We start from the raw sequence: 12,246 nt of genomic DNA on the forward strand, positions 1-12,246 counted from the left end.
GACTGTAGAGCCACCCGATGGTTCGTAAGTCAGCTGTACTCACTCAGAAGGTAGCTAAAGAGTTCGTCGAACGATAATCGCTCGGTGAAGGGTAGCAAGGTCAACAAAGGGGGTGCGGGAGGTTCCAAAAAGATGATTCTATGAAACGGAATCACTTTAACGGCGGCAAACAGAGACGAAAGAGTGGAGACATCCTCTATTCTGCGGTGAAGAACGGCGTACTGAAAGAAGTCGCATCTGCGTCGAAGGGGTTGGCGCTATTTTCGTGATGGTCAACTTAACCGGTGGCAGTCGGGATTGGCGGAGCTTTCACCGTGCGAACTCGAGGGATATGCAGATGAAGAGGACGCCCACGGGCCAAGTATTTCCATAACGAGCCTTCGTGCATTCTTTCATCCTCCGCAACACCCCGCCTCTACATCCCCCTCTTGCGTTCACATTTTCAACGTATCTTGCCTCAATTAGTGCACACGGCCAAGTCGACCCCGCGCAATTTCACTCGCGAACGATAAATATTAATGCAACGTTTCCGGCGACGCGACGCGACAGAATCGAGCCAGATCCGAGGTTGTAGGGGTTTCGACAGAATGCGAAATGGACTGCCCGATTACGCTGCCGAACGAATTCTGCACGCTGTCGGCGAAATTACCAGCTGAAAGGGTGCGATTGATCTTAATCTATTTTCGCAGACACTCGAAGTTTTTCGGTGATGCAGGCCTTGAGTGCTGCTGAATCTTTTAGGCAAGCGGAAAGCTAATGGCAGGAAGAACTGGCCGTCTCTGGTACTTCCGAGTCTTCCGGGTATTTTTAAAAACGAGTAAAATGAGTTCTTTTAGTGAGAGGGTTTTGTGTTCTTCTGATGTTCTGTCGGTTAAAGAATACTAAATTTCTAATTTCAACACATCAATCACTGAGAGCAGGGGTCGCTTTATAACGGAACCCGGAGCATACAAATTTCTAATCCGCCGCGCCGCGCCGCCTCGGCAGAGGAAGCAGCGTATCTCGGCAGCGTGTCGCGGGTTCTGCGGAAGTGCTTTCGATTCAGCAGCTGGGCAAAGAATTCTCTTTCCTCTCGGCAAACTGTGCAGGTCTTTGGAAATACTCCGCCCGCATGAACGACGGGCATGTACATACTAGGAACTGAACGAGAGAAAACCGTCCACGGGAAGATCAATACCAGGCGTGGCGTGTTCGCGAGTTGGCACTCGTGAAAATCGAGTGTGTTCCGATAGCGAGGAGGGGCAAAAAAAAAAATAGCATTGCCGGGGAAAAAAAAAACAGAAAAACGAAAAGAAAACCAGAACAAACGGGACAAAGAGAGCCAGATGGTGAAAAGTAGGGTAAAAAAACGGACCAGTGACCGACGTGAGGAAGATCTCCTCGGTGGTGATCGGTTCGCCGGATCCTTCCTCGCAGTCTTCGTCATCCTCGCACGAAGGACGTTCCTGGATGTTCTCCTTGCGATGTGTCGGGCTTAGGGTCGTCGGCGACCTCGTCGAGGCGACGTACACAGGCGTGATTATGTCGTCTGCGAACAGAGAAAAGGAATAGGCCCTGTGATTATTGGAATCGTGGGCAACAGAGACAGCCGTCCGCGACGCTCTCGCATAATTTCCGTATGATTGCGCCGCGGTTTCCGGCGTTTGCGTCATCGTTGTAACGCGAAACGAAAATGTGGTTATTGCCCATGGGTGGTGTGGACCAGGAGGGGGGGGGGGGGAAATTGGGGAAGGGGAGACCGGACGATAATGGAGATAGAATGCACGTTTGATTGGAACGTTTTGTTCTGGCCGCGATACTCCGTGCCAGTTTCGTTTCCCTTTGAACTCAATTCCGTTGGCAATTCCAGTTGATTTTCGTTTTTGTTGGGCTCATTTCTCGCTTCTGCATCGTTCACGTGCTGGGAACGCCTTCTTTGGCTGGGGACGATTAACCCGACTGATTTTGCATTGTATAATGGCGCCCGGCCATCGGAGCCGTTCCGGACATCGAAACCTTCGTTATCGAATACGAAACGTCCGCGCGGACCTTGTAATCTGATTTTTCTCTATCGGTCCTGGTGCGTTCGTTCGCGACACGGTTAATATCGCGATACGAGCGTGCAATAATTAAAGCTGCCCGCGAACAAATGCTACGCGTATGAAAAGACTCGTTTCCCAACCTACCACTGTCTCGCTCCGACTGTTTTATACATATTCCGGTCTGCCTGTCCTTGTCCCCGTGTCGCGACGTTACGACATCCGAACCATGCAGTTTTTTAATTGCGGTGGAAGTCGCTAAAACGAAGAGACTTTTCTTTTCAATTCTAGTGTATGGTAAAACGAATGTCGAGCCGTTTGTCGTTGGTAATAGGGTGCTGAGTAAACGATCTCTTTTTAGTTCGGTAATCACCAGACTGCGGATTTTATGCGAACATGGTATCGTTCAATCCGTCTCCTGCATATTTTACGTCGCTTATCAAATCTCGTATCGTTACGCGTCCGAGTCTCAATGAAACATTAATTTGTTTCAGCGGATATCTCGCTCATCCAATTTGTAGAATATCAACTGAAACACGTTTTGTGTTACTGAGGAAATATTTAAACCTTCCAAATGTTGTCTAGAGTGCAGCTTGGATTTCTGAAATGTTGCTTTGATGATATTTGTGGGACAAACTAAAATGTTCATATATGTACATAAAATTTTGTGGTAATAATTGTTGTTGCGCAATTTTTCGAATGCTTAATGTACTTTTAATGCTAGTAATTAAGTGCTTGTAGATTTTCTTACAGCTCAACAAAAAAATTGAAAATATAAATGAACATTGACAACACGTCGTGCGATTTTTGCAGTGTTTAATATCCTTTTTAACGTTGATAGATAGGTGATCCGCGATATTTGGTGATTTTATCGAACTTACTGTTTTATGAAAAATCGAGGATATCGGTGAACATGAAAAATGTAACGAGACAAGGCGAGAAAGTACAAATAACAATCTGTCAATGTTCTTGTGCACGGAAAAACACGCCGGCCCGCGATCATTGCACAAATACCGTTTCCCTCAGCCAACTCTTGCGTGATTTCGAACAATTAAGCTCGCTATCTTAACAGTTTCGCGACTGTGGTTTATTACAGGGCGACGAATAGCTATGGTCGTCCTTATCCGCTCGGAGTAAAACACTTTTCCGTGCGAATCTCAACGTTTCTGTGTGTAAATCTCCTCGCACGCGACAAATTAATGCTGCCAAAGGTAATTACGCTTGAAAACGTTTGTAAAATTTAATTCTTCGCAGCTGAACTCTCGAGATAATCGAAGTAATAGTTGCAGAGAGTGCATGCGCTTTACGATCGTAAAATGCGTTTCAAAATCGTGCGATATTTTTGCAAAATGGGGGAAAACGAGTGAAAGGAAGAATTAGATCCTGTCACGCGAACAACATTAAAATAAAACCATTTGTTTCAATTCGGAATATTAAGTTTTGCTACGCTCGTGTATTGTCAACATTGGTCGATAAACTATAAAAGAATGAGACTTTGTTTCTATTGAAATCGTGAAATGTGCTTCGAATAATTAAACATTCAGAACGAAATATATGACATAGAATAGTACAAATTAATGTTGAATTGTTTCTTCAAAAATAAGATCATTGGATTGTCAAAAACTTTCCAACGATATCGACGTATATAAAAAGCGTAGAAATCTATTAAAATATTTACGTTTTGCAATGCTTTGCTCTGCAATAATTGCTTCGCGATCATTATGCAGTGCGGCAAAGCGAAAAGTTGTTTTCCGTTCGTCAGTTTGTTAAACATGAGTGCTATAGTATATGTATGTCTGAGCTGTTGCATTTTTGAAATAGATTTAAAAAACCTGCATGAACATCCGCAGTTTGTTGTTTACGCGATAGTTTCAAGCGAGATCGATGTATTTTCATCATCCAAGTAGCGCGAGACGGAAATAACCGTTCGCAAAGTGACGATGACGCTTTCTGTGGGCGACGACCATGCGCGTCTGGCTTATTAAAGTGATCGCATTAATTCAGTTTTTAGTCAGCCGGAGAAGATTTTCGAACCGGCCGTCAGAGTATGCGAGGAGGTCGAGAGAAAGGAGGGAACCGCCGACGCCGAGGCGCGCGGCTCGCGGCGCGTCGGCCCAGGGATCCTAAATATGCAAATGAATCGAAGATACAACCGGGCAAGCATGAAGACGAAAAGGTGGCATGCCATGCGTTATGCGAGCCCGATCATGCGTGTGTGTGCCCGACCATGTGGATTTCCTACCCTGTGACCTATCGCCATTTTCCGATTATTGATTAGGGTACGAAATTGTATTTTGCACGAGAGAATTGAACGGACATTTTTTATTAATGTAGCCCTTTAATGATTTGTGGATGATTTTAACTGCTGTTAATAAATTGGCATTTTCATCGCTGTGATATAAACAATTGCTACTTGCAACGGGATATCGGGGAAATGCATTTAGATAAGTACATGATGAATGTGGAGTTGATAGGAATGAGGATTGTGATAAATGATTGTTCGTTTTGTCTGGTTAGGGATTTCTATTGCCTGTGGATGGTACATGAGGTTGATTAGATTACGAGAAACTAGCTTCTGAAATGTTAATTTGGTAATATAAAATTCTTTCATTATTGTTGAAAGTACGTATTTTAATATTAAGTAATTCTTTCTGCTCCTTTGCGACATTTTGGGGTAAAATCAACCCTTACGCATTCATGCGAAAAATTCTAGTTACCTCTGAAGCTTCGAAATTCCAACAAATATCAATAAATCCTCACAATTGAGAATTTTTAAAGGTATTATTCATATTATGCACACAACCATATAAATTATTTAACTTGCATGCAGATAAATATTTTTTAAACAATAGTCTTTAATAGTTTAAACTAATCTAATTATTTCGTGTTTAATGATCATGGGAGAAAGTTGCTCCACCTCTTTTTAGTCATTATGGTTGATTAACTGGCTGCGTTTGTTTATATAATTACGTTCAGATTTCGTATTGCTGGTAATAATGCAAATAACGGGACTGTATGAAAACAGCATTTCACTGTTTCAAATATGTACATAATTTACTGCGTAGCTCACTGATTAATATTAATTGCCCCGAAAGAAAGTAACGGGGCTAATAACACATAAATTTTAATCGTTGGATCGTTTTATTTAGAATTGTTATAAAATATTTTCCGCGACTGTGTTTTGTGAGAAATGAACCGGCTCGAAACCAAATTGATTGCACATTTTTGCATTTCATTGATTTACTATTAATATTTCAATAGTGGAGCAATAAAACAAATAGTAATCTACGTTTTAAATTTCATCCGATAATATATGAATTCATTATATTGCAGAATTATTTATATTTCCTATTTAATAAAACGTTATTTCGTTCTGAAATCGTATTGCGTTTCAGTTGCGCATGAAATCTCCGTTTATTGATTTCGTGTGATATATTTCTTTATTTATTTTACAATAATTATTATAAGAACAATAATATTATTTCTGCAGCGTAATAATTCATCGAAAATATGATACACGTTGCTAAAGAACGGCCGAGCTTTGTCTCGCTGTTTATCGATTTTATATAGTATTACTTTTTATTTTTGTTTTATTATTTATCACGGCAATAATACCTTTATTTTGGCAAGTAAATTGTTAAAAAAAAATTTGGTAAGTGCCGCCAAAGAGCGACAGTGCCTTACCAGTTTATGTGTGTTCCATCCTTGTCTAGGGGAGTGCTAAACATCTCTCCTTTCATATTACACAGTAGATGTCGCCTTTGGACGGCTTATATACGAATGAGCTGACGATCGAGTACTAGCGAGAAAGCATATTTTCTTGAATAACTCAAAAACAACTAACTTTATCAAAAAACGGCAACAACATTTATTACTGCAAATTACATAACCTATCTGTCTATATACTTTCCAAATTAATTTTTTCCATATGAAAATCTGCTGTAGGTATACACGGTGCTCGCGATAATTTGTACCATCATTTTTACGTAAAAAATAAACACTAGAAAAAAACCGAAGAGGAGGAAGTTGTAGTATATTTTACTAGCAATATCATATCGCATCTCAATTATTTCTATTTCTAATATTTTTCTAGAAACAAAGGTGACCTTCATTTTTTTAAATGAAATCCTATATATTTTTTTACATTAAATGAAAGCTGGCATTAAGACGAGTTCAACCAGGTAGTATACTATGGCCTTCAAGGTCATACAAGGGCAGAAATAAAAGAAATAAAGTCGTAATACTGTATTTACTAGTATGTTGTATTCATAAGACTACATATTGTGTTCAACGTGACTTCCATTAGCAAGAATGCAGTCTAAGTTCTATTGACCATATTCCTAGTAGTTTCTGCCAATGTCGCGCTGGATATATGTAGATGCACACGCTTCTTTTATCACAGTTTGCAAATCAAGAAACAATAGCAGTGATTGCTAGTAATTTTGAAATACATTTTTGCCAATGGAAGTCACATTGAACAATCTTGTTCAATAAGATAAGACGAAAGTAGAGACAAGAGTAAGATAAGACTAGTAAGTACAGTATTACGACTTCATTTCTTTAATTTCTACCCTTGTATGATTTTACGATTTCATTTCTTTAATTTCTATCCTTATATGATTTTACGATTTCATTTCTTTTATTTCTACCCTTGTATGATTTGATGTAAAAAAATCTGTAGCGTTTCATTAAAAAAAAATGAAGGTAGCCTTTGCTTCTAGACCAATATTGAAAATAGAAAAAATTGAGATACGCTGTCATATTGCTAGTAAACTATACTACAACTTCCTCCTCCACGGTTTTTTTTCTGATGTTTACCGTTTACGAAAAAACGCTGGTACAAATTATCGCGCACACCCTGTGTATACATGTATGTACTACATATACAGTCATAAAAATATAACAGAGTGGAACAATGAGGAATTATTTGGACGAGTCGGATGTGCGAAACAGTGCTAGCGACGAGCACCGCTCAAATTAATTCTCGTCCACATATTGGACAGTCCCAGCAATTCCTTTCTCGCAAAAATGTCGTGCAGCCGATTTAAATTCCGAAGGTGGTCCGTAGACGTCGTATAACTTGCACATACATAAAATATCGATGTGTGCGGAATAAGAAATTTCTCCAGAAGGAAACGTGCAGAAGGAATTACTTACGCCCTCGGAAATGTTACTTACACTTACCGGAACCGGGTTCATAGATGGGCGTGCATTCTTCGTCGTCGTCGGCGGTGCAACCGCTTCCGGCGCCAGAAAATATGAGGTCGTCCATGACACCGGGAAAACCGGACGCTGGTGTCTGCGATGGAACAAGAATGAAGAGTTATCGCATACCGTGGAATGCTCGTCTAGCTCTGATCCGATGAAGTGGCAGACATTGCTACGATTCTTTATGTCGTGAACCTTTAACTTTTAACACGCATCGAAAATGAAAATGTTATAACCTATCGTCAACTACTAGTCATTCAATAAAAATATATTTTGTATTGTAATAATATCAATGGGTTCAATAGAATGATATCTTTGAATTCTTCTGATGTTTTCAAAATCTGTGGTCTAGTTCAGACATTCTATCAAATGCAATCCTCTTATAAAATATCTATAGAAGTTATACAATTAACTTCACTTTCTTTGCACAGAATACAAAATCATGATCGCTGTACCTAGACGAACGTATCGACTTACCACTTGTAATTTCAAGCAACAATGGATAAAACAATTGTTCGTGTAATAACATTTTTGGCAATACTTCGCTGTTGGGAAACATCTTCGCTAAAAAAGTTTCATAAATTACCAAAACCGACATCTGACTTAAAGTTTAAATTAAAACAAGTTGTGAAAAGTGTGTTTCAAAGAGCACAGGTTTTATTGTTCAGTTAAGATTGATGGAAGTGTTCTGATGTATGACGATGAGTTATGTAAAAGTGTAATTACATAATATAAATATTTGAATGCTCACCTGTTGCATTCTTTGCAAAGGTGCCGCTCGATCCAGAAGACTTCCAGCAGGCATCAATTGAACATCCCCTCTGGTAGTGATTTTGTCGTCTTTCGAGGCAGCGAGCTCCAGAATTCGTGCACCGTTGACAATTAAACCTGCGATCATTCCCAAAAATGGTCGCTCTACTCTGCCCTTGTTGCGGTTCCATAGACCACCGATTAGAATCATTGATTGGCTGTTGAACACTGTCAACTGGGGACCTGTGAACCAGAATAAACATCGTTACAATCATAATTTCAATTCTAGAACATTTCACATTGTTTTATTTTACAGAACTTCCTTATTTGTACAAAGTTCCTTTACGGAGCAGAAGGGCCGACACTAAATGATTATCAAAGACAATTAAACAACTGTCTCAGAATGTCAATGAACATCCTACATTAATAATACCAAAGCAATTTTCAAGAGTTTCTGAAACACCGAGCTTCACAAAAATGGAACATACAGGAAAGCTTTAACGCAAGTAAACGCTGTTTATTAATAATTTTCATTAACAAAGCTGTAATCAGGCATACTAATCGGTGAACCCGACACCCCGAGGGTCGACGGGGATAATTTATGCAGGTACCCCGACTGACAAATGTTTTCGTTTGACCACTGACCAGGCGAGCAGAAGTCAATGGGTCTAACATGGACAACCAATGAGTGGTTAGCCCGCCATTGCGACGCGTCGAGTCGCTTTTGTGTGTCTTGGCTTGGAAGACAGGAACGAAAGAGCATCTTCCCAGGTTCCCCTACCATGTCGCCTTCGTGGGTTCGCTCCGAACCCTTTCCCTTTGTAGGGTCTAAATTTGGTTGGTTTTAAGAACAGGCAAACATGAGACACACGGAACTCTCTAGGGTTCGATCTGCCCTTCGTGGGATGGGGCACGCAGTTAGATTACCGGCCATCGTGCAGCAAGACGCCATTTTGTCGCATTGCAACTCGATCCTTGCATAATTTCAATAAAAAATTGTATGCTGCTGTTTTCTAATCTCAATGCCAGCCGTCTAACATTACTTACTAGATGTATACATATTGTTTCTGGTTAATAAACTATGGATTATTATGCATTTACGTTATGCGCAAAACAAGACATTAATTAGACTCGATTGCATTTTTATTTTATTATTACCTGAAGAACGTTCTTAACATACGAAAGAGATGTTCTGCTGTTCGTAAAGCAGTTCATGAAAATGGAAGTTTGCATTTTGCATAAGGATCTGCAGCCTAATGATTAATAGATTGTAGATTTGTATACATTTATATCTGCAGAGTTGTAGAACGCCAGAAGACGTCAATCTATGTATATTAATTAGAATCGACAGTATTTCTACTTGAAGAGGACTTTCAGTAGACCAGTAGACGAAAGAAACGACGGGCCTATTCTACTTTTCATAAGTGGTCTATGTCAACGTGTCCTCAGTCTGGTTTGCTTATTAAAATCTTTAAATGAAGAAGACATTAATGTATGATCGAGTTTTGGTGAACTGACCCCAATAACGTATCGCTACTAATGTGGCTTCGTTACTAGCTAACGATATGCGAAAAAGAATCGTATTAACAAACTGCGTTAATCGATAACCGATGTGCTCTCTAGCTACGACTGGCGACATATTAATTTATCATCATTGAAGTTCATCAGGCATCATAAATAAAATTCTAAGTTCTACAAATTGTTTTAACAGTACTACACGATGGCTAAAGTATAAACATTGCAAATAAAGGTTATATGAAACTAAACGAATTCTTTCCTTGGTTCTATCGGTCGTCCACTAACCTTTCATCGACCAAGGCGCCCTTCGTCAACTTCTTTACACTAACGTTTAATCAGCTGTTCACTCTACCAACTCGACAGAGTCCACTAAGCACATCATTCATTCGCTGCCAGTTTCCCCGAATTACCAAGAACTCGATTTTCATATAAACGTTGGAGTGTTCGGTAATGACTTCCGGTGGTCGTAGGAGCATGGTTTCGAGCGGTCTTCCCGGATATGAATATTATATAACCAGGGACACCGATCAGGCCAGCATGGACGTCTCGGAGGTGTGTCTCTGTGATTGTTAGCTGAAACTGGGTGACAAAATCGATTGGCAGAGATCGATAATGCGGCTATTTTTTTATTAGGCGACTAGAAACCGGGGGACGAGATGCGTGGCGACTTGGGTCGGACATGTTCGAAGTAGGTTCATACTCTCGCGACCTGCCATGGGCGAGTTAAATACCATCCTGTAATAGGAAAGCAACAAGCAGGACGAGGTTTCCCCGCTGTCATGGATAAAGTATTGGTGGGGGAGCTGTGCGTCCCGTTGGGCGTCGCGTCGCATAGCGTCGAGGAGTTTGGTACGATGCGCGATGGATAATAATTTTCGGAGAGCCGAGAAAAAATGGGCCTGGCTGACAGGCCTATCAGGCTTGCAGAATCTGCCAGAAGGTCTACGCCGGTTCTGTTTTAGGCACTGACAAGATGGCGACCCTCTGACGCCCACGTTCTCCAAATCCCACATTGCCGAGAGATGATTGCATAAGTTATATGATGATTGCGAACTGTATAAACATTCATACATTTCCTACATTTATTCTCTACAATTAGGAAAGAATCTATTCTTTGAAATTTAACCACTGAATTTTATTTTCAAATCGGGCACGAACTTATGCAATCATCTGATATGTATATCCTGATATTTGATTACGATCGTAAAAACTCCTGTCAACTCCTGTTCGTGGCGGAGTAATTCTTCTAATGTTATATTCTTCAGCATATGTATAATTTCTTAACCTGCGATTTGTAAATACAATACATACAATATGTATAAGTTGGCAAATGTTTACGTAAAACTGAACGACAGAAGTTCCCGCGACGCGTCTAATAGAATTTCATTTCCGTACAACGTCGGTTAAGATAAATGTGTCACGTTGCCTTCCCTATAATTATTCCGCTGCAGATGATAGCTACTGTACCCGTGTTCAATGCTGCGTGAAAATATGCTCGCATTCTCCGAGCTTTCACTGGGATTTCATTCAATCTCATTTCACGATTTACAGCATGTGAATTCCATTTATAGGACAGTTTAATATTAAACAATACGCGCGCTCGCAAGTATCGGAACGCTGTAATAGAACAACTGGATGGATAATACTGAATCTCGTATAAGTTCACGTAGTGTTCAAACAAGCAGAAAATTTTGACTTTGTTACCACGATTAAACGTTTTGTACGCGTGTTTTGTTGATATTGTGTATAATATGGTAATGTTCATGATGAAACATATTTCTTCACATTTCTTGATTATACATGTGTGTATTTTTATTTAGTTTAGGTACTCAAGGTCTAATGAAGGTCATTATTTAGATTTAATCGTCTGACAATCGAATAAAAAGTATTGCTAAGTTTGTATTCGACTTCTTTTGCTTCTAATTGAATAAGAAATATTGAATTTTGCGTAGAGATTTATAATCTATGTATAACAAAAATTAATGGTACTAAGGATCAAATAAGCAACACATCCACTGAGAAAAAGGAACGAAACAACATGTGTAACAGTGTAATAACAGCGTATACTAAATAGTATAACATTCGATGCTAAACACGTATTTGAATTTTAACAAAACTTATCAGTTTTAGCTCGGATTCCAGTCAGACAGTTTTTTTGCCCTGACAACGGGCACTTGCCGGCCAGGCATAGTGAGTTTACCAGCACAGTATAAAAATATAGCTGGTCGAGCGGCGCTCACAGTGAAACGGGTATTCCAGCAGGAACGCATATGTTGGCCTAAGCACGCGCCCATGCGTTTCCTCGCACGTGTCACGCGAATCTTTCCATTTCCAGCCGATTACATACAATGAAAGGTATGAGCAGGAGAAATTACCGATCGCGTGGCAGGTGTTCCCCGGAGAGGATAAGCATGTCATTCGCTCCGCATTCCGATCTGAAGAAGTCCAATAAACTGTATCACTTTATTAGGAGAACAGGAGGACTTATGGGTGCGCCTGGGTTCCCTGCCTCGCCACGTGAATTTAGGCGAGCCCCCTTTGCGAATGCCTGATCTTAATTTCCACTTCTCCTTTGTCAATTTACATGGAATCTTTCACCGTGGCAAATATTTCCTGATTTTTAATAAAAATAACATATATCATTTCGATATAATGTTCTTTTCTTATCCAACTTAAAGCCTTCTTAAATTCTGCCGAACCATAAACGGTTAATTCTACTTCCTAGAAACCACTCTGGATTATTAATGTCTCT

General features: G+C 40.1%; 1 protein-coding gene, 1 long non-coding RNA gene and 1 other non-coding gene across 6 annotated transcripts in view; 1 reads left to right on the forward strand and 2 right to left on the reverse strand.

Moving 5' to 3' along the window:
• The window catches only part of Nrx-1 (neurexin 1), a 381,802-nt gene that overhangs the window by 15,484 nt on the left and 354,072 nt on the right, over positions 1–12,246 (reverse strand). For 3 of the 4 annotated variants that reach the window (XM_076433098.1, XM_076433095.1, XM_076433097.1), the window contains 3 exons: positions 7,978–8,219; positions 7,197–7,317; positions 1,355–1,528 (listed from right to left, as the gene is read on the reverse strand). In XM_076433098.1, the coding sequence (XP_076289213.1) occupies positions 1,355–1,528; positions 7,197–7,317; positions 7,978–8,219 (537 nt within the window). The remainder of the gene's footprint in view (positions 1–1,354; positions 1,529–7,196; positions 7,318–7,977; positions 8,220–12,246) is intronic. The other variant, XM_076433096.1, reaches the window with a different exon arrangement.
• On the forward strand, positions 1,737–6,734 carry LOC143213351 (uncharacterized). Its single transcript, XR_013009956.1, has 2 exons — positions 1,737–3,229; positions 4,023–6,734. It is a non-coding gene; the product is annotated as an uncharacterized LOC143213351 (long non-coding RNA).
• On the reverse strand, positions 5,659–5,765 carry LOC143213832 (U6atac minor spliceosomal RNA). Its single transcript, XR_013010051.1, has one exon. It is a non-coding gene; the product is annotated as a U6atac minor spliceosomal RNA (small nuclear RNA).

The sequence above is a fragment of the Lasioglossum baleicum genome, chromosome 11 (assembly GCF_051020765.1).
Source record: "Lasioglossum baleicum chromosome 11, iyLasBale1, whole genome shotgun sequence".
NCBI classification, from domain to species: domain Eukaryota; kingdom Metazoa; phylum Arthropoda; class Insecta; order Hymenoptera; family Halictidae; genus Lasioglossum; species Lasioglossum baleicum.